Consider the following 22,925-nt stretch of genomic DNA (forward strand, 5'->3'; position numbering starts at 1 on the left):
TCGCAAAGCCTGCCGCACTAGGCCTCGCGAAGCCTGCCGCACTAGGCCTCGCGTCGTGCTTTTCGTGCACAAATAAGGCGATTAAATGTATCTCGTCTGTGTTAATAAATGTATCTGTGTTAAAAAAAACGTGCTGCGTTTCAGTAAAGTAAATTTGAAGCGAAGTTTAAAGTTTCGCCGTGAGGCGCCGGAAGCGACGGCCATCTTGTTTAGTTCACAGATCGCAGGGGGAGCGGGCAGCCATCTTGTCGGACAGGGTCATGCCAAGTGTTTGCAGTAGGGGGCGATGTTGATACACGGACGGACGGACGGACACATTAATCTATTGGTGGTCTGGTCCACTTCGTTCCTACCAGTATAAACACTTCATAACTCACCATTCATATTGTAAACAAAGACGTTAAATTTAACATATTATATTTATACTGTACAGTATTACAATTAAAAACTGACAAATAACAGACGCATAGTGAAGATAGTACTGTATAGCGACAAAAGTATTATTTATTCCTTTTAGTGTATTTTTAAATAATTGCCTTTTGTGTAAAATAACGGTAAAATATCCAAAGGTTGTTGCACTGGAACTTTTTCGAATATATGCATATCGAGGTATTATTGTCTGGTTTAAATATTTAAGGAAATGAGGCTTATGACCACTCCACATGTACTAATTTGTGAGACACGATGGTTAACAAAACCAGATTAATGCCCAACATTTTTTTCAAAATGTATTGTTCAAAGTTGTAATATTTGCATGGTGGGCGTGGTATGTAATAAAAATGACAGCAGAAAACAAGAATGATATTTGTTATTGTTGTGTTATTCTGACCTGGCCTGCATTCAGGCTGTAACGGGTTCCCGCATTCACCACAAAACTTTTGGCGTTCTTGACAGATCGTCTGACAGTTTGGGCACTTCATCGCATTCCTGCAACAAAGTGAACAATTCCAATGTTGTTATTCCACATTCAGAAATGTACACTGCCGATCTAGAGCACACGTTTAAGCATGATTACTGTGGGTCATTACATGGACAATCCTCCTGACCCTCTTATCTCCAGCGTGGAAGAGTAGGCCAAAATACCTTCCAGAAGGCGATAGGGGGGCTCTCTAGATCTTGCTGTTGCAGTGGGCACCCTTCCACCAACAGTGGCCGTGAGCAAGCAATTGTAGGGCTGCACCTCTAACATCTAAACCTTTACTTTCAACCTCCATCGACCACTTTTCCAAATTCCCACCAAAAACCATCCACACTGCAGACAATTGGCATGGCAAACATCGCCCGCCTCAACTCATTCAACTCGTAGACCTACTGTTACAAAACCTCATTGTTTGCCCTATTTAATGTATTGTTATTTACATATCCTTCAATCATCGTTGTGCTATATAGTATTTAAAAACTAGTTCATGAAGTCTGTCTTCGCCAGGCAAAAGTTTTAAATAATATAATGAACCTGATGATTCTTTACATTTTTGTTATCTACGATCAGACACTAACTACTAAAATAAATTGTATTTTTCCACAAACAAAAACCACGAAAATTGTTGATAATTCTATTAAACTTTTTATATTTAAATACGTACCCATAGGAAACCGCTCAATCTAAACAATCCATTATTTTATTAGAAAGAACCAAAAATAATTAACTGAATAATCTGAGGGGAAGCTCTCCTATCTTTTACCGTTTTTGAATTGTTCAGATGTGAACATCATAAAATGCGTATCTTTTCATTCAAACCGCTTGAAACGCAAAGAGCTCAAAAACAATCTTAATTTTGGAGCTTTCGTGACTGCAGGAATTATTCTTTGGTTCTTTCGGTTAAGTCACGTCTAAAGATAAAATAATAAATTAAATAATAGCATATTACGACGTTTCGATTGCAACACAAGCAATCATCATCAGGCATAAAATAAATAGCAACAAAAATCTAACTAGAAAACTCCTCTCTCCGCCCCCGTCCCCCTCTCTATATTTAAGGGACCGTCACAGAAACGACCTCTCTCTCTGTGCCGATGTGTTCTCTCTCTGTGTGTCCTTGTGATGTCTGTCTGCTTGTATGTCTGTCTATAGTTTTCTAGTTCGATTTTTGTTGCTATTTCTTTTATTCCTGATGATGATTGCTTGTGTTGCAATCGAAACGTCGTAATATGCTATTATTTAATTTATTATTTAGCTACTAGGATAATATCCGGCACTGCCCCCCCCCCCGCATATTCTGCATCGGTTCCCCTCCCCATTCCATTGCTAAATACATTTACAATGTACAGTGACAGGTCATGGCCAGAATATCCCAATTTTTAAAATGCATTTTTTTCAATTGGGATCACACACAGCAGCAGCAGCAGCAACATCGCCCCCTACTGCGGAAACTTGGCAGGGCCCTCCTGAGAAAGTCTTGAGACTCGATAAGACTGTGCTGGGTAAACAAGCGTCAAGAGGAATCACAACAACAATAATAACTACTGCTGTTGCTATATTCTTAGGTTTTTTCGGTAAAGTCACGTAGGTAAAACATCAAAATTAATGAAAATAAAATAAAAACAAAAATCACGACGTTTCGGAGGCAACACAAGTCTCTGTCATCAGGTGGGACCGTCACAGCCGAATTAGCTGCAGTCACAAAAGCTTCAAATCTAGAATTACTGCTGTTGCTGACATGGCCCCAAGCCAAGCACCAGCGCCCGCCCCCCTTATTCATGATGGGGGGCCCGGGGCGCAGTTGCACCACCTGCACACGCGGAGGGCACCCGCCACCGAGTCCCCCCCTCCGCCACTGGATCCCCCTCTGCACGGGTGCCACCGTGCAGTGGTTCATGGCGGCGTGTTCACAGCAGCGTAGATATATAATAAGACACTCGGAGTTGTGAGAGCTATTTTTTATACTGGTAGGAACGAAGTGGACCAGACACCAATAGATTATATCGTCCGTCCGTTTGTCCGTCCGTCCGTGTAGCAACATCGCCCCCTACTGCAAACACTTGGCATGACCCTACAAAAACCTTTAGACTCAGTGACGCTATCCTGGTAGCAACATCGCCCCCTACTGCAAACACTTGGCATGACCCTACAAAAACCTTTAGACTCAGTGACGCTATCCTGGCTAAACAAGTGTAACATTCCCTTATACTGTAATTCCCTCAGAGAGCTTTTAATTAAACATTTAAATTAATGAGGCTTTCCTGGCTAAATACGTGTAACATTCCCTTATAATTCCCTGAGATAGCTTTTAATTAAAACTTTGAAATTAAATAAAAAAACTCACAGCGCCCTAATAATTCCCTGAGATAGCTTTTAATTAAAACTTTGAAATTAAATAAAAAAAAACTCAGCGCCCTAAAGCCTACAGCTAGGCCTAAAGCCTAGAACTAGGCCTGAAACTCTCCCTTCGTATCGTACCCCCGCGTGTGTGAAAGGGAGTTATGTTTAACAATGTTACATTCCCTCAAGTTTTTAAATAGAAACATTTAAATTTAAAGCTTTTACATAAATCATTAAAACATTTAAATTAAAAATTAACTCACAGCGCCCTAAAGCCTACAGCTAGGCCTAAAGCCTAGAACTAGGCCTCAATCTCTCACTTCGTATCGTCCGATTAGGTGTAGCAACATCGCCCCCTACTGCAAACACTTGGCAGGACCCTACAAAAACCTTTTGACTCAGTGGGGCTTTCCTGGCTTAACAAGTGTAATAATACATGTTTATATTCTTTGGTTATTCGTTCCTACCAGCCCACCCCGCAGGGTCCTGTTTATGATTACACGCTTTTATTTAACTCACTCTGTTGTTGTTGTCGTATCCTCAAATCTTGTAACTCAATTTTGACCAATGTGCTATCGACTGCAAAGTTGGTATACTTATGTCATACTGATGACAATACTATATTCTATAAGAAATATATATTTTTTAACATTTTTTATGTTATGTTTCGGTTTGGGTCCAATTGTCCACGCTCAACTAACGTTGGCTGTAAATCACCACGGCCCCTTACGTTATGGCAAGCTTCGGGGCCACTTCCTGGAGTCGTGGACTTCTTCCATTACTAGTACGGTACATTTAATTAAAGCGTGTTTAAAAAAAATTTTTTTTATATTACTTATTAAGGCCTGTCTTGTTGGTGGGTGGGTGAGTGAGTGGGTGAGTGAGTGCGTGAGTGAGTGAGTGCGTGAGTGGGTGAGTGCGTGAGTGGGTGAGTGGGTGAGCGAGTGAGTGAGCGGGTGGGTGAGCGAGCAGGTCAGTGGGTGGGTTATCGGGCTGTTACCACTGTGCCGCTCCCAGACTGCGGAACAGTGCTCTGGCGTTACTAACAAGACAGCCAGAGTCGTTAGAGTTGTTGTTAAAGTGAGCCTCATGGCGGTACCCCAGGGTACCATAGTCGCCCGGCTCTCGCATAATTTCCGTGATGCAGTCACCTTTAGTCTGTTGATGGTCGGCGATGCGGCAATCGACTCATCTCGACGAGCTGTACACGATGCACTATGCAAAGTTGAATTTTCGATCACGTTTTTTTACGATTGATTGGTACCCCAGTCGCGGAGTTAAGTTCACCCCCGGGAGAAAAAAATAGTGTCCCAGAAATAAAAGATTTAATTGCCTCGGCAAAATATTGACTTAAAGCTTTCGTGACTGCAGCAATGCATATTATTTGGGTCTTTCGGTGAAGTCACGTAGATAGAAGAAAACATAATTTAAAAAATCACGAAGTTTCGGTCACAACACAAGCAGTCGTCATCGGGTGACGTCACCAGGAGATTGCTTGTGTTGCGATCGAAACGTGATATTTGTATAATTTTATTGTTATTATTTTTTTGTTATTACTTCATTATTTTATTGTTATTCTTTTATTGTTATTACTTTATTATTACTTTGTTATTATTTTATTGTTATTATTTTATTATTATTTCTATCCACGTGACTTTACCGAAAGACCCAAAGAACATGCCTCGGCCACTCTATTATTAAAGGCCAAGTCTCAACTTGGCCTTCACTCCCTGCCTCGTGCTGCCCATTGACCCTGCAAGTTCTGTTTATGTCCGGCTTTAACATACACGGGGCGCGTTTAGAACTGCGGATGAAAGGCGCCTTGCTAATTATTATTTATTATTACCAGAAGTGAGTGTTGTAACCTCGTCAGCAGTGAGTGGTGGTGTCACCTCACCTGCAGTGTCACCTCACCAGCAGTGTCACCTCACCTGCAGTGTCACCTCACCTGCAGTATAACTTCACCTACAGTGTCACCTCACCTGCAGTATAACTTCACCTACAGTGTCACCTCACCTGCAGTGATCGCGCCGCGCACTCTCCACGTCTCCGGCAGCGCCCTCCCACCTCGACTCTGACCCCCCCGCCCCGCCCGGCGTAGACCGACGACACTGGACGAGTCCCTCTCGCTCCTAGCTCACTCCTCTCTCGCACCGTCGCCACAACTCGTGAGAAGAAGAAGCAGCAGCAGCTCTTGCTGCGGCTGACGGCTGGGGACGACTGAGAGGATCCACGTGGGGGCCACAGGGGGAGGGGGGAAGGAGGGGGGAGGGGGGGCGTGACGCGTCGTTCCGGGAAGGGGGCGTGGCCGTGACGCGCGGCCTTCTCGGCAGCGTCGTCGTCGACAACGACTCGGAATCTCATCAGAATTCAGATAAATGTCGATGTGAAGCTTTCGTGGCTGCAGGGATTCATGTTCTTGGTTCTTTCGGTAAAGTCGCGTAGAAGGGAAATAATACAATAATAAACATAAAGCAATGAAATTCTTTTGACGTTTCGATTGCAACACAAGCAATCATCATCAGGTGTGAAACCCACAGCAAGACATTTTTTGAAAAAAGTGGCGAAACGTGAGAATTGTATTGTTTTATTTTTATTATTTCCCTTCTACGTGACTTTACCGAAAGAACCAAGAATAATAGTATTATTTTCATGTTACGATCATGGACGTTTGTGTGGCTGCCCTACCCGAGCGGCATCACACACGTGCGCGCGTGTTTCATGTACCCCTCGTCTTGGGAGGGGCTTTGTTGTTGTTCGTTTGATTTGCGGTGGCGAATCCAAGCCAGGAATGGACATTCCACATTGACAGGTCGGGGGGATATCCCATCCATGCGATCGCCCCTGTGAGCTCCGAACCATGTGTTTGATTCCCTTGGGCCGATTTATTTCCTAAGCTGAAAGCATCAGTTACCGCAAATACTGGAAATCAAATATACCTGGCAGGCCCCTGCTATAAACAGCACAGTATAATGTTTTGCTTGATTTGCATTAAAACAATAGTGTCGTTATCCCAGCACCACCTGACACATCCAATTAGTAAGGTTTGTCACCTAAACAAAACGTGACAGTTGCTACTTCAGCACACCGGCGTGTTGGAGTGGAGACCCACATCATAATTTGAGTACGACGCTTCTCTGGTGATTGCAACCAGCTTCATCGGGCGATTTTTTTTCCAGAATTGCGAAGAAGTCTTTCTGTTATGATCTTAAATAGAGTAAATGTGATGTCACCGCTGTGAGTCTATTTGGTACGAAGATCAGAGGGGGGGGGGGCTAATGTAATCATGAATTACAATTGATGTTAATCTGAGAATATGCAGTACATATTACCAGTTGCATTAGTCAGTTAAAACATGAAAACCTGAATATGCATGAAATTAAAAGGTGTTATCACTTAATAATATGCCTCCAAGGAACACTAAGCCTGGAGCTATCAGAACGGTTAACATTTTAATTTCTCACAATTTAAATAGATTACACTGGTCAACAAAAAAAGAAATTCTGGCCTGAACTTTTGCAGCTGTTTTAGACAAATTTTAGGGTGCCGATTCCAAATCTGATCTCAGATTTGCTCTATCACATCTCATTTTTATGCTATCGGCATACCCCATTTTCATTGATTTTACCCGAAATTAACTCTGTCACTTATGATTGCAAGTTGTTGCGAGTCAGTGACTGCTTTAGTGTTAAAATATGGTGCTGTATTTTTAGGATAGTGTGTTTATAATATCATTTTATGTAGATATCCACATTTATTTAATATTTTTCTTCTGCAGGGCGTGATCTAACAATGGCTACAACATCCGAAAGAAGGAAATGCAGTAATGACCCAGATATCTGCTACATCTGTGGCAGCTTCACTGTGCAGGATCAAAGGCGCAACATCAATACCTTTGTCAAGAATGTTTATCTTGCCTATTTTAAAGTACGACTTGGAGACCAAGACAAAAATTGGGCTCCTCACAAAGTGTGCAAAACCTGTGTTGAAACTTTGCGATCATGGTCTAAAGGAAAGAATGCTAAGCTGAAGTTTGGTGTGCCAATGGTTTGGAGAGAACCTACAAACCATTTGGATAACTGCTACTTCTGCCTTGTCAATGTAAAAGGTTTCAATAAGAAAAACAAACAACACTTACAATACCCAGATATCCCATCTGCCAGACGACCAGTTGAGCACTGTGAGGAAATACCTGTGCCTGTATTTATTGAGCTACCAGAGATTGATGTTGAATCCCTCAGTTTACCTGCTTCTACAGATGATGATGATGCTCAGATCGAATATACGCCATCTGATGCAGATTGTGATAAAATGTCTCTGTTTAGTCAGCCTGAATTGAATTATCTTGTAAGAGATTTGTATTTGCCAAAGCAGTCTGCTGAATTGTTGGCTTCCAGGCTGCAAGAGAAAGGACTACTCAGACCTGGCACTAGTGTCTCCTTTTATCGTAACAGAGAAGCAGCACTGCGAAAGTACTTCCATTCAGAAGGTCAACTTGTTTATTGTAATGATGTTGAAGGGCTTCTTCTCAATATGGGACTGCCCACATATGATTCAAGTGAATGGAGACTTTTTATTGACAGTAATAAAAGGAGTTTGAAATGTGTGTTACTTCACAACAGAAATATATATGGTTCAATCCCAATAGGACACTCTGTAAAAATGAATGAAGAGTATGCCAACATCAATATTGTTCTGGATAGATTGGAATACCATGTTCATGGATGGCTAATTTGTGTTGATTTGAAAATGGTTAATTTTCTGCTGGGTCAGCAAGGAGGTCACACCAAATACCCTTGTTTCCTGTGCTACTGGGACAGTAGGGCTACATTAGAACACTGGGTTAAAAATAACTGGCCACCAAGAATCAGTTTGACGCCTGGTGACAAGAACATCAAGAATGAGCCTCTGGTTGATAGGAATAAAATTGTATTTCCCCCACTACATATAAAACTTGGGTTAATGAAGCAATTCGTCAAAGCTCTTGATCACACTGGAGACTGCTTCATCTATATATGTTCAACCTTTTCAAGTCTCAGTGCCAAGAAGAAAAAGGCAGGAATATTTGATGGTCCTCAAATAAGAACACTCATCAGGGATCCACACTTTGTTACAACAATGACTGCGGCAGAGGCTAGAGCTTGGAATGTATTCTCTGATGTGGTGTGGAATTTCCTTGGGAACAGGAAAGCGGACAACTATCGAGAGATTGTGGAGGAGCTGCTCTTGAGTTTCCAAGCACTTGGATGTAGAATGAGCATCAAGGTTCACTACTTACATAGTCACTTGGCCCAGTTTCCAGAGAACATGGGTCACGTGAGCGAAGAGCAAGGTGAACGCTTTCATCAAGACATTAAAGTTATGGAAGAACGTTACACTCTAACATAATGGCAGATTACTGCTGGTCCTTGATGAGAGACATTCTACAAGCTGTACATCGGAGATCGTCAAAGAAGAGGTCGTTTATGCAGATGTAACATCACTATTGTGAATGACCTTTTTGTACATATTTTTCTTATCTTCACAATGCAATTCTTACATGGTAATATACATTCACTCTCATTGATATGCAGTCACTCTCACAACTTTGTGCTACGGCTCATTAAATGTTTGTTTCATTATTATTGTATATTGTATCTTACCTTATTCTTGTATGGATGTCTGTTTAGCTATTCGTATATGAGCATAAATTTGCTGTTTTTATTGAAAATGCAATATTTGATATCTCAAAAACCTGATGTGATAGACAAAAACTGATTCCAGATTTGGAATCAGCACCCCAAAATTACCTTAAAACCGTTGGAATATCTTATGCCAGAAAAAGTGTGTTGACCAGTGTTATCTTATTAGTCTTGGCCAGTAATAATTAGGCATGTGCTGCAACTGCCTACAGTTGTGTTTGTGAGTATTTAATATTTCTTTTATGTACTTTTCTCGTCTGACCAACATAACATTCGCCACAGGAGCTATGAATCCTGTACATACCCTTTTTTGATAGCTTCGGTAAATCATCTTTCATACCAGATATCAGTTTTTGTATTTTATATATATTGGTCGCGAAAGCCTACGTGTTAAAATACTGAATCTAGCAATTATTTTTTCAATTATATGTTAAAGACATCAACGTTGGTAAGGGCTACGTATTTACAATCCATTAATTACAACCAACAAGAAGACATTGCCAACCATCCCAAGCAGAATCTGCCTGGCCGACCTGACTCTGAGTCGAGGCTTTTTTGATGAAACAAATATAATTTATTCGAAATTACAATCGATGACTTTGCAATCAAAGATTTCACTCAGGACACTCCAAACAACGGGGTGTGATGATCGCCCCTTATTAGGTGAATATAGATTGGAAAAACTTAAATTGTATGAGTAATTACACTTGGTGATCATAATTATAATCCTACACGCTACTGTATTCATAGAGATTCATGTCCAAGACACAATTATATTCACACCTGCTCACAAATCAACGCTTGTATTCAGCAAATTAGCGATCAAAGTGAGAACATCACAAAACAACAGGCATAGCAACAGTGACACGGTCTCGACGTTTGCAAAGTTCACTGGCAGGGCATCGCTCTTCAGCATGTCTCGCACATCCTCCCACGAGCCATTGTTTGTCATTGGCTCGATCTCCAGCACACTGTACATTACGTTGTAGATATCCACAATACGGAGAGGTTTACTGACGTACCTATGCTTAAAGCCTGAAAAGGTAAAACAAATTAAAAAATAAAATATTTAAAAATACTTTTTTATTTTAAACACGCTGTAATGAAATGTACTGTCCGAGCTGCACCTCCCCCTGCCCCCTTCCCCATCGCCCCTCCCCTCCTTCCACATCCCCCGCCCCTCGGCGTGGCTCCCCGAGGCTTGCCGTGACGTAAGGAACCGTGGTGATTTACAGCCAACGTGAGTTGAGCATGGACAATTAGAGCCGTAAAAAAGATTGTTTAAAAAGTATATTTTTTATTTTTAATGATAGAATATAGTATTGTCATCAGTATGACCTGCCTATACCAAGTTTGCAGTCGATACGATATTGGAAAGACGGTTGAAATTGAATTACAAGATTTTAGGATACGACAACACACAAAGTTAAATTAAAGCGTGTAAAATGTTTAAAAATACAGTATATATTTTGTAATCAGTATGACAGGTATTCCAAGTTTGCAGTCGATAGCACATTGGGAAGTGGGTAAAATTGAGTTACACGATTTTTTTGAGGATACGACAACAGACGGAGTGAGTTAAATAAAAGCGTGTACTGTAATAATAAAAGCGTGTAATAATAATCAAATAAACTTGAACCTTGATGTCCACAATGCTGATTCATCTGACAAAGCGACTCCATCACAGTGTTATTAAAATACGAACTAAAAGCATTTTTATTCATTTGGCCATACGCTTATAAATAGGAAATCACATTTTTGGCGTTTGACCTATCCGTCTAAATTAGTGGTAACGTTGTGGCCCCTCCACTACTACTGCTCCTCCTGTGAAGGTTTCCCAACCAGAGTGAGAAGTTGGGGCTGTGGTCTGGGATGTTGAGACTTAGGAGACTACTTTCTCTGTTGTCATCACTTTTTTAAAATCATTTATATTAAGTTCGCTTGCTTGCTTGCGCGCTTACGACCGTGCAAATCTTTCGGTCGTTTTTTATTTAAATCCTTTATATTAAGTTCACTTGCTTGCTTGCGCGCTTACGACCCTGCAAATCTTTCGGTCGTTTTTTAACCCACTTCCCGTGATCCAATCGAGCTGACATTTTCCACACAGACTCGTTGTGCATGACAATTAATTTTCGTGAAAAAAAAATTGCAAAATTTTACACTTTTTAGGAATTTTTTTTTATATTTAATTACCAATTGCTTAATGCTGCCAGGCAATCATCTGACCCATAGGTGGCAGCCATCTCAAGCCAGAGGACGAGAGGACTCTAGCCGCCACGCATATAAAGGATTTATAGTGAAAAACTTAGTTTTTACGGGTTAATTTTTTTGTTGTCTGTGCTTCTTTTGTTTTGGTGCCATTTTTTTATTTTCTGAGGGTTTCCATTTTCTTGGTAGTGGTTGCTATAAATAAAAAATTAACCCGTAAAAAAGTTTTTCACTATAAATCCTTTATATGCGTGGCGGCTAGAGTCCTCTCGTCCTCTGGCTTGAGATGGCTGCCACCTATGGGTCAGATGATTGCCTGCCACCATTAAGCAATTGGTAATTAAATATCATTTTTTTTTTCCTAAAAAGTGTAAAATTTTGGAAAAAATTTTTCACGAAAATTAATTGTCACGCACATTGAGTCTGTGTGGAAAATGTCAGCTCGATTGAATCACGGGAAGTGGGTTAAAAAACGACCGAAAGATTTGCACGGTCGTAAGCGCGCAAGCAAGCAAGCAAGTGAACTTAATATAAAGGATTAAAAAAGGATTTGGCCCTGCAATATAATGCATGTACAGCATGAATTATGCAAATGAAACTAGACGCGGCTATGTGGCTTGACCACCTGAATGTGAAATTGTAGTTGTTGCCCTGCAATCTACATCAGCAGCCATACGAAAGAAGAAGCAGCATGAATTATACCATTGTATCGTATTTAAAATCAAATTAATATGCCACAGTAGGCAGGGCCGATTAGAAGCGGGCGGGGCCACCGGCAGTGTGGGCGGGGCTAGTGGCGGAGTGGGACGGACTGGCACCACACGTGACCCTGTTTCTTGGCGAGTCACGTGGGCGCGCCACTGATCACTCGTGGGGGGTGGTGGGGGTGAGTCACGTGGGTGGGGGGGGAAGTCTCGTGGTGGGGTGGGGGTAGGCACGTGGGGGGGGGGGGAGTCTCGTGGTGGGGTGGGGGTAGGCACAGGGTGTGGGGATGGAGTCTCGTGGAGGGGGGGTGGAGTCTCGTGGGGGGGGGGGTGGAGTCTCGTGGAGGGGGGGTGGAGTCTCGTGGGGGGGGTGAAGATTCGTGGAGGGGGGGTGGAATCTCGTTGGGGGGGAGTGGAGTCTCGTGGAGGGGGGTGGAGTCTGGTGGGGGGTGGAGTCTGGTGGGGGGGGGGGTGGAGTCTGGTGGGTGGTGGAGTTTGTTGGGGGGGTGGAGTCTGTTGGAGGGAGGGTGAAGACTCGTGGAGGGTGGGTGGAGTCTCGTGGAGGGGGGTGGAGTCTGATGGAGGGGGTGGAGTCTCGTGGAGGGGGGTGGAGTCTGGTGGAGGGGGGTGGAGTCTCGTGGAGGGAGGGTGGAGTCTGGTGGGGGGGTGATCACGTGGTGCTGTCGGTGCCGGGATCATGGCGGAGCTGACAGCTGAGGACGCCGTGGCACTGTCGCTGCTCCTGCAGGTGAGAGAGGTGGCGGTGGCGGTGACGTCGCCGCGGCGCTTGTGCCAGGCTAGGTGCGCCTTAAAGCGCCACCACGTGTCGCAAGGCTCGCTGCTGGCAGGAAGGTCACGGGACAGACCTAGGTGGTGCCATGGGTCGACTTGACTGAGATGACTGGCCGATGCACCACCCCGTGCCCCCTACTGTGCCAACTTGCTGTGTTTTATTCGCCCGGTGCTCCGCTCGTTGTTGTGAGCGTCGCTTATCCGCCCTCCGTTGTTGTTGGAGGGCGACTTCCTCTAGAGGCCAATGTTGACACCGCTGGTACCGGTCATCGGCAGGTCCACTCGCGAGGCTCCACATCCTCCTGCACAGCATCTGTCCATCTCTTCTGTCACTCACCCACACACTCACCTACTCACCCCTCCACACACACCTACTCACCCTTCCACACACACTCACCTACTCACCCCTCCACACACACTCACCTACTGACCCCTCCACACACACTCACCCACTCACCCTTCCACACACACTCACCCACTCACCCCTCCACACACACTCACCTACTCACCCCTCCACACACACTCACCTACTCACCCCTCCACACACAAACTCACATACTCACCCCTCCACACACACTAACCCACTCACCCCTCCACACACACTCACCTACTCACCCCTCCACACACACTCACCTACTCACCCCTCCACACACACACTCACATACTCACCCCTCCACACACACTCACCCACTCACCCCTCCACACACACTCACCTACTCACCCCTCCACACACACTCACCTACTCACCCCTCCACACACACTCACATACTCACCCCTCCTCACACACTCACCTACTCACCCATCAGTCCATTTCTTCTCTCGCCTGTCACTTACCCACACACTCACCTACTCACCCCTCCACACACAGTCACCTACTCACTTACCCACACACTCACCTACTCACCCCTCCACACACGCTCGCGGCTCACCCATCAGTCCATCTCTTCTCTTGCCCATGTCACTCGCCCACACTAACTCACTCAAACCGGCTTTCCTAGGTGCTACTACTCGCCAACAGCACTTTGCCCCTACAGTCTGCTAAGGCTATGCGGTTGGGTGTTGGGATCTTTGTCTCTGTAGGCTCCCTCAAAGGAGGCTCTGCGAGCGGTGGTTTCCCGGGCGCTGTCGCCCTACGCCGCCCTTCGCACGGGGCTCAAGGAGGAGGTGATGGGAGCCCTCGAGCTGGCGAGCATCGAGCACGCGGAGCAGGTGAGTGCGCCCTGTGCGTCTTCACTATGTGGCACGAGGTGGTGCATCTTGCCGGTCAACTCGGTCAACCCATGACACCTGGGTCTGTCCCGTGACCTGTCAGCGAACGTTCTGCACGTTCTGACACTTCACTATCTCGTTTTTAGAAGCGACCTGGCCACAAATGATAGCTCAAATAAGTGTTTTTTTATCACGCGGAAATTTATATCAGCCAAATACACACGTGATGTTGATTCTGAATATGGAGGGAAAAACCGGAGGACCCGGAGAAAATTCCATGTTACAACGGGGAGTGCAAACTCCAAATATAGACGTGCAAACTCCTGCATACTAAGCGAGGTAGTTAACATCTCGCTACCGAGGTGCCCACGGTGTTGTGGTGCATCTCTCTTGCACCGTGTCTCACAATGCGTCTGTATCTTTCACTGGTCGTCTGTGAATCTTCTTGGGGAGTGGTAGTGTAACGGGAAGCGCGCTACTCCACGTATGTATGCACTATACGTTGAATTTCTTTCGCACCGGACGTAGATAACCTGGTTAATTGGAGCTTCGGGGGAAGGACAACAAACTAAACACAAAAATCAGTTCTAAAGGAATGAACCCATTAACTCGAGTTTGATTCCCACTCACGGCCAACAACAGTGAAGATTTTCTGAAGCGGTCCTGGGCCTCCCCTATGTCGACTCAGCCTCAAATGAGTACCGGGTGTGATGTGTAAACATTGCCACTGGGGAGTTAAAGACGGCCGGCTGTGGTGCTGGCCACTCATCCCCTCGTGTGCCGTGCTGGTCTTCATAGATGCACGCTAACAGCACTTTCCATAACAGACTGACAAGGCTATACGGGGGATATTTGTATCTGTGACTTGTGTCTGTAAATGTAATCGTGTGTCAGCAAGGCTCATTGTCCATCTCGCTGTGTCTGTTGTGTATCTGTCACTGTGTGTCTGCGATGCTCGCTGTGTGTCTATCGCTTTGAGTCTATGGGTATCGGAGTGTCTGTGAGCCACACTGTGTGTCTGTGAGTCTCGCTGTGTCTGTGAGTCTTGCTGTGTGTCCCACAGTGTGTTCCACTTAGTGCCTCACACTTGGAATCTCGATGTGCATCTGAGAGTCTTGTGTGATTCTGTGTCTGGGAATCGCACTGTCTGAAGTCTCGCTACTGTGTGTCTCACTCTTCCTCACTGTGTCTGTCACCGTCTCACTTGGAATCTTGCTGTGCGTCTCACTGTGTCCATAACTGTGTGTGAGAGCAGCTGTGCGGAGTCATGGCGCAGTGATTAGCGCACTGCGGTACGAACCCAGCGACCCTAGTGTGATTCCCGTTCGTGACCAGTAACAGTGGCGGATATTTTAAACGGTTCTGGGCATCTCCTAGGATGAGTCAAACTCAAATGAGTACCTAGTGGGGTGTGTAAACATCGTCACTCAGGAGACAAAGGCGGCCAGGCATGACGCTGGCCACCCACCCCCCCATGTGCAGTGCTGGCCTTCACAGGTGTTACTCTCGAAGAGCACTTTGCTCAAACAGTCAGTCAAGGCTATCTGATCTTTGTCTTTGTATGTGCAGCTGGTGCTGGCGCTCGCCGCTCTGGCGAAGCGCGCCGTGTTTGTGTGCCCCGTGGGCCCCGAGGAGGCCCTCCGCTTGCTCCCAGAGAAGCTCCCTGCCGGCCTGAGGACGCTGCTGGCAAAGGCGCTGCTCGACAACGTGTAAGGGTCTCGCGATCCACACCGCCTTCCCCCAGTGCTATTTTGTTTTTATTTAGAAAATGCTTTTACGCGCGACTGTCACATACAATTAGAGCGCCAGATATGTAAGAAAAATAAGTGAATGTTTGTTCATTTTAGATGTGAGTAGACGTCAGTCCATGTAGCCACAGAGCCATGTGACAGCCTCCTCCTCCAGCACGTGCAGGGCAACCAGTCCGCCCGGCACACCCTGACGGACTTCACAGCCAGAGACGATGTGCGCTCTGCGAAACTGCTTCTCCGAATTGCCATGACTTGATTCCTTTATATTGTGGTGAATGTAGTCAAATAAAATAATGTTTAAAAAATCACAATTTTTTATATATGACATCAGTATTATGTAATGTACTCGCCCGTGCATCAACACATCTGACACTCACCCGCCTCAACCAGCCTTATCACTTTCATTTTAACATCTAAAGTGATCATTTTCCTTCACACTTTAGCCTCTTTTCCGACACGAACACTAGCAGCCCTTTGTTTAGATGTTATGGGTCTAAAATGCTCACAAAAACACGCGAAAATAAATGAGGCAGAGCGAGATCAATGTGGAGTAAATGCACGTCAGTGGACAGGTGTGTCCTTTGCGTGCTCTAATGTCTCCAGGATAAAGAGCGCTATAACGAATTGGCATTCTACGGCGTCATGCTAAGCGAGGCCTGCCTGTACATACATCCTTGAGAAATAAAACACGTGGATTTGTGCACGCGAGATTGAATACATGTATCATGTATGTGCTTTGACCTTCTTTCATGACGTTCAATAGTCGTCAATCTGCTCCAAATGAGCATTGAGTTGTTGCTCATCTCCCATTTCCAGTCCTCTGTAAACTCCACACAGAGAGGCGCCCGAGTCAGGAATCGAACCCAGAGCCTTCTTCCTGTGAGCCGCGAGTGTTACACATGAATTCGGCCTGGATCTCTAGCAGTCAAATGTGCAATAATCTGGTAACTTCATTACAAAATTTCCTGGGCTCTGAGAAACGCATCTTGGGAAAGTGGCCTGACCCGAGAGAGGTGTGTGTGTGCACGCCTCTTTGGGTACACGTGGCCGTACATGTGTGCTTTTGTGCGTGCTTGTGTGTGTCCACTCAGGCCAGCATGGAGAAGCGAGCTGATCTCTGACCAGGGTGAGTGTGATTCTCCATGCACTCTTGATGAATTGTGGCATAGCAGTGAAAGATGAGTGACGCCGAGTCGAGAATTAACAAGAGGTCATCACTGCCAATACCGATAAATCACCACACCTCACCATGGCTCCTGCTACTTCTCTCAACTGCTGCGCCATAATTCACGCGGCCGTTCCTTTGTGTGTGTGTCTCCGTTATGGGGAGCAGTGGCGCAGTGGTTAGTACACTGTGCTACAAACCCGTTGACCCGAGTTCGATTCCCGCTCACGACCAACACCAGTGACGATTATCTGAACCAGTCATGGGCCTCCCCTCGGTCGACTCAGCCTCAAATGTGTACCTGGTGTGATGTGTAAACATCACCACTGGGGAGACAAAGGCGGCTGGGCGTGGTGTTGGCCACCCACCCCTTCGTGTGCCGTGCAAGTCTTCATAGGCGCTACTTGCTAATAGCACTTGCCCCAACAGTCTGTTAAGGCTGCATGGGGGATCTTTGTCTTGTATGTGTCCGTGTTTATTTTCCTGTGTGCGGCTGCAGTGTCTCTACCTCGCCTGGCCTCCATGGAGTGGAGCGTGCACGTGAAGGCCGCCTCTGACGAGGTTGCGCATCTAGCTGTCCCTACCTGTCTCCTGCAGCTGCAGGTGATTTGTGCTTACAGATACCACCTCCCCCCCACACGCTGGCACGCACACACACACACGCACACTTGTGAAGCTTAACAGCACATAGACATGACATTAACTTGCTAATCTCCCTAATCTCTCTGCCTAATCTCCCCCATCAACTTAGTGTTAATCTCCCATTAACATTGCTGTTGTGCGCATATGCGGGGACGATACTCTTATGCGGCTACGGAAGCTCATTTCATGCTACTTTCTCTCCCTAATCTCTCTCCCCCTAATCTCCCCCATTAACACAACTGACGTGCTTGCGTGTGGGGATGGAATTCCTTTCCAGCTCTGACCCCGCTTGCTTGCCCTTGGCCAACATATATAACCTATTGTTGTAACAGCTCTCTCGCCGTTCCACTGCTGGATTATGTGTTCCGCCTGAGGACGACCGCTTGTGTTGCGATCGAAATGTCGTGATATATTATTTTTTATTCTATTTTTCTACCTACGTCACTTTACCGAAAGAACCAAAGAGTATACTTTAACCTTGATTTGAAGCTTTTGTGACTGCAGGAATCCATACTCTTTAGTTCTTTAGGTAAAGTCACGTCGGTATAAAATATTTTATTTTGAACCAGGAAGAACCAAAGGGTATAGTATACTTTAAATTTACTCAATTTGATTACACACAGCAGCATCGCCCCCTACTGAAAGATTATTGAGACTTGGTAAGCTTTTCTGGCTAAACAAGCGGAATAATATAAGTGAGCCCCTTGACACATGAACGCATGGATATCACAGGCATTCTGGCCGTGTGATGGCTATGCATCACCGAATAGCCCCACACCACACGCTTAAATCACGGAAACATCATGCAGACACGCCCATATGGGCTGAAAAGCCCATGTCAGGACACCCACCACCCACTGCTGATGGTAAATTTATATTTACAGGTGAGATCTAGAGTTACTTACGCCCTTATCAGCAACAAAGACAAAAATCCCCTATAGCCTGTACAGACTGTGCTGTTAGCGGGCACCTTTGGCGGGCACGAGGGGATGGGTGGTCAGCACCAATCCCGGCCACCTTTGTCTCCCCAGCGGTGATTATTATACAGCATACCAAGCTGAGTCGATCTAGGGGAGGTCCAGGACGAGTTCAGATAGTCGTCACTGGTGTTGGCCATGAGCAGGAATCGAACTTGGGTCACTGGGTTCTTCGCACAGCATGCTAACCGCTGCACTACCGGTCCCCATACACACATTCATACACTGACACCTTCATGCGTCCACACACACATTCACGTGTTCGCCAACCCACACACTCACACCTTCATGTGTCCAACCACACACACTCGCACCTTGACGTGTCCACCCACCCGTACACTCACACGAGTCATAAACTGCGTGTTGTGCATGTGCAGTTGGAGGGTGCGGAGGAGACGGGGCCGCTCACAGTGGAGCTCGGACGTGAGACACTGCACACCCTGCTGGACACGCTGGGGCGCATTCGCACGCAGCTCTCTGCCGTGGCGCAGCCCTGAGCGAGTGGGGGAATGCGGGAGCGAGGATGATTCACGAGGAGCCGTGTGACGTTTCGTCTCCTCCTTCTGCACAGGGACAAATGTCGCTCCTGTGCACCACGCCATCTGGGGAGTTGAGGGTTGGCAGAGCCTGGAATTGGCCTAACATCCCAATGTAGGACCGTGGAGCTTGGGTAATTATTTGCCCCGGTTCTGGTTTGCCCTCTCGCTTGCCCGTGGTATCCCATGCCTCCGAGCAGTATTTGTGCGCACTTTACAAATTCTACAGCGTTTTGAGATTAATGTTACATGCGGGACTACAAATAAAACATGGGATCTCCAGCAACAGCAGCGTACAGTTTGTAGTCCATCCATCCTCATGGTGAGATTTGAAAACCAGTAAAGGCACTATCTTTGAATCAGCCTTTAGTTGCTGTTTTGAACCAAAATTATGTTTTTATGGGAGCAATCGAGTTATGTAAATGAATCGCAATGCCTGTCGATGAATGATATCGAGCATTGCACATATTGTAGTAAAAAAATGATCGGATAAAATGTCCGTGACTACTTCAAATGGTGCCCAGCCATTCCCACTCTGTTCTAGGCCTGCCTGCACAAATGAGCTTGGTCCTGATGCCAAATGTGCAAATAAGTGTCTATCGCATTTCATATGATTCCGTTCTATCCCTTCTACTCCCTTTCTCTGATCACAGCCCTCCATGACATACCCAGGCAGGGCACGTTGGCTGGGCAGGACATTAGGTAAAGACAGGGCGATGATGGCTATACATTTTTTCACAAAAAATTCAACAAAGTATGCTAGGCTACGGCTGCGTAGATTGAACGTTCACACGTGTTGTAATTGATCACTGTGTGGAGTTAATACGCTCAATTACTTTGGAGATGACAACGAATGTCTTGGTGACCCCTTGATGACAACAGGGTCACCACGGTCGGAGCTCGGGGCGAGTTGAAGCAAGAGGGACGAGCGATCGTTCAATATACTGCTCCCCACTTTCAAAATCATGGGGACACAGTGTCAGGGTTGGCACGTATTACCGTGTAGTGGAAAGGTGGTGTTGGAGACGTGCTGTGGTAGGCTGTTTGAATAATGGTTGTTGTTTAAGTGAGGCTGTGGTAGGGAGTGCACTACGCCATGAACCAGGCAACCCGAGTTTGAGTCCTCGTCACGACAAGTGAAGAGTGGTATCTAAACAGTCCTAGGTACCCCCCTTCGCTAAACTGCTCTGATCAGAGTGATAAAGTTCGGTGAGAGAGTCCCCCCCCCCAAACCCGACACGGTGTGTTGAGGCCTTCATCCAGCAATGGATTAGTCCGAAGTACTTTATTTGCTGGTGTAAACTTGACTTGTGTTATTGGATGTGTCGTAGCCGTTCACTGAATGTGAACAAGAAGCTGAAGGTGACAAAGAGGCAAACGCTGCTGGGAGCTGCGTTAAGCGAAAAACGCATTAAACAAAAACAATTTCCCCATAAAGTAACGATACATTTTGGCGAGATACGATGTATTGGCGATGTACTAGACAGTGAGAAGGCAGGACAAATAACCACCTTATAAGAGTAACTCTAGGGTATGCCACCATGTTACTGTATCATTCCAAGTACTGTATAACTCCTCAGCCGTGCAGCTCAAGAGAGTGTTCATCGTCGACCACGTTATCATGGTGCGCGTTTCGTGTTACAGCGGTGTGCGTTCCACCTTATAAGAGTGCACGTTCCGCGTTTTGAGAAGTGTTCCCGAATGGAAGAACCGCGTAGTTAAAATGCGTTGTGTGAACACCGCGCGTTAAGCGAGCATGGTGGTTGTCATCAAGAATGCCGATTCTTGCGGGCTCGTTTCAGAAGTCTAATTTTGTCTGTAAATGAGTAGGAAATGAGATTGTAGAATTATATTAAACTTGATTTACTAGCACTTATTGTGGGATGCATTTTTCTGATAAAGCAGACGATCTATCCACTGCTGGATGAAGGCCTCCAAGCCACGATCATCAGATGTCAATGTCCTTCGAAATAGTCATTCATTGCATAAGCTGACCCCATCCTTTGTACTCGGTGCATGTTTCAACTTGCGCTCCGTGCTCTTCAGCAGTGTCCACGTTTCTAACCGTCACTGCAGGTCGTATGCACCAATTGAGAACGCTTTACGTTCGTCAACGTGGGTAGGTTGATTCTAGATTTGAAGCTTTCGTGACTGCAAGGATTCATACTCTTAGGTTTTTTCCGTAAAGTCACGTAGGTAAAAATAAATAATAATAGAAATAAAATAATGATTTATTATAAAATAATAGAAATAAAATAATGATTTATTATTTTATTTATTTTTACCTACGTGACTTTACCGAAAAAATCTAAGAGTGTGGGTAGGTTGCTTTACATCATCAGTCACGTTCAAATTTGTTCAATTGCTTCAACATGCTCTTGTCCACCTGTCTTTCCTCTCTTTGACCCCACTTCGTCTTTCACATTGGAGTTCCTTTTCGTGGGGTCAGACACGTGGCAGGGGCCTTGGCAGAACCGAAATGCTTGCTGGCGCACACCCTGGCCTTGAGACACTCGAGCTGTCCTGGGTAATCGAGCTGCACTGCCATCTGACTTGCAAGGGTGTTCCTAGCGCCACGTTGGAGGAGCTGAACGTTGGTCGTGATGTTGCGTGGAGCTCCACGTTTTCGGAGGCCTCAGGGCTGCCCCTTTTGCTCCACGCTAACCCCCGATTGGCTGCCGGTTCACTTTGACCTCACGTTCAAAAGTTCAACCAAGCGAATTTCGTGGTGCTATATTCAATTTCACACGTAGGCCTTTGTGACCAATATTCGTGATAACGTCTATGGGTTAAATGGCGTAAATGTGTCAAACTCTCCTCCACCAGACATAGCCAGTTCGTAAGGTTTGTCACGTGGAAAAAAACGTGCCAATTTTTTACTTCTTCAGCTGCACACCGGTTGTGTTGGAGAGCAAACCCACAACTCATTTCTAATTTGAGTTAACGACGTTTCGCTGGTATTTACAACTAGCATTGTCAGGCGATTGCCAGAATTGTGAATACATCTTCCCGTGTCGGATGGAAGTGGGTTTACGGCATTAATATTTACGCGATTGAACCCAAAAAATATATATTACGGGTACGACATTCACTTGACACTCGGGTGATATCAATGGGGGCTTAAGTGGCCATCGTGTGAAGTTACTTAAGTGATTGGGGGCAAATCCCCCATCACTCTGTGATAATGCTGCTTTTTTAAGACAGGATCTCCGTAGTCTTATCTAATGGAGTACGTCGAAATGGGTCCTGGTGACAAAACATCGCACGGACTGCTCACCATTTCTGTGGGTGCAATGTCAGCTGGTCGGTGAAGACACAATTTGCTACTCTGGGTAGACAAACCTTTACACTGAACTATGACCACTCCACATTGACTGACATTTGTCAAATGGTAACGAAAAGGACTATTTGATAATGTACGTGTCAACAATCGGTCAAGTCGTAGCATCTCCACGCCTTCATCTCTTGGAATTCACCACAAGCATCACGAGAGGAGCTCCGTGGTGAAAATTCCACATTCCCATGGTGGAAGCCAGTCTATCCAAAATGGAGGAGTCCCCTTACCACGTTGCGGTCCACACTGCCCTGGGAGAGATGAAAGCCGAGTCGCCCTCGAGCCAGAATAAACTCTGCAAACCTTTGTGAGTTGGCGCTCTCACCACTCAGTGCCACCCGTCCTCCTGCAGTCGGCTCCGGTTCATGTTTCATCTCCTCTCTGAGAACGCAGCCCACAGACACCTGCAAAATTCGATACGGAATTTGCAATGAACGCAGTTTTTCATTCGCTTTCCAAAACAGCGATTCAGAGGCATGGGATACCACTGGCAAACAGGAAAGCAGTCAGGAACTGGTGCTAACAATTGCCCGAGCTCTGTGGCCCTATATCTGGATAATTGGCCAATTATATTCGTGTTTATACACATGGACGAAACCGGAGTACCTACGCGTGCAGGGAGAGTGCCACTTGATCCCCGTATGCATTTGAGTACAGGTAGAGGGTA

The 22,925-nt window shown here is 45.7% G+C and overlaps 2 protein-coding genes across 4 annotated transcripts in view; one reads left to right on the forward strand and one right to left on the reverse strand.

The window, feature by feature from the left end:
* The window catches only part of LOC144944264 (E3 ubiquitin-protein ligase rnf213-alpha-like), a 142,034-nt gene extending 136,541 nt beyond the window's left edge, over nucleotides 1–5,493 (reverse strand). For all 3 annotated transcript variants that reach the window (XM_078872297.1, XM_078872288.1, XM_078872279.1), the window contains exons 1-2: nucleotides 5,276–5,493; nucleotides 830–927 (exon numbers count right to left, since the gene is read on the reverse strand). In XM_078872297.1, coding sequence (XP_078728423.1) covers nucleotides 830–920 — 91 coding nt within the window. In that variant the 5' untranslated portion in view covers nucleotides 921–927; nucleotides 5,276–5,493. The remainder of the gene's footprint in view (nucleotides 1–829; nucleotides 928–5,275) is intronic.
* Nucleotides 5,494–12,508: 7,015 nt separating this feature from the next.
* On the forward strand, nucleotides 12,509–20,796 carry COMMD9 (COMM domain containing 9). Its single transcript, XM_078872338.1, has 6 exons — nucleotides 12,509–12,600; nucleotides 13,725–13,853; nucleotides 15,423–15,562; nucleotides 16,696–16,730; nucleotides 17,269–17,372; nucleotides 18,766–20,796. The coding sequence occupies exons 1-6, from the start codon at nucleotides 12,550–12,552 to the stop codon at nucleotides 18,883–18,885; spliced, it is 579 nt and encodes a 192-aa protein (XP_078728464.1). The 5' UTR covers nucleotides 12,509–12,549; the 3' UTR covers nucleotides 18,886–20,796.
* Nucleotides 20,797–22,925: the final 2,129 nt, after the last annotated feature.

Source organism: Lampetra fluviatilis, chromosome 2 (genome assembly GCF_964198595.1).
Source record: "Lampetra fluviatilis chromosome 2, kcLamFluv1.1, whole genome shotgun sequence".
Classification (NCBI taxonomy): domain Eukaryota; kingdom Metazoa; phylum Chordata; class Hyperoartia; order Petromyzontiformes; family Petromyzontidae; genus Lampetra; species Lampetra fluviatilis.

Bases quoted from the DNA above. Each gene is read 5' to 3' on its own strand.
- COMMD9 (XM_078872338.1), top strand. From the start codon at position 12,550: ATGGCGGAGCTGACAGCTGAGGACGCCGTGGCACTGTCGCTGCTCCTG. The intron at 15,563-16,695 runs GTAAGGGTCTCG...GTGTCCACTCAG, and splicing joins AAGGCGCTGCTCGACAACGT to GCCAGCATGGAGAAGCGAGC. The intron at 16,731-17,268 runs GTGAGTGTGATT...GTGCGGCTGCAG, and splicing joins CGAGCTGATCTCTGACCAGG to TGTCTCTACCTCGCCTGGCC.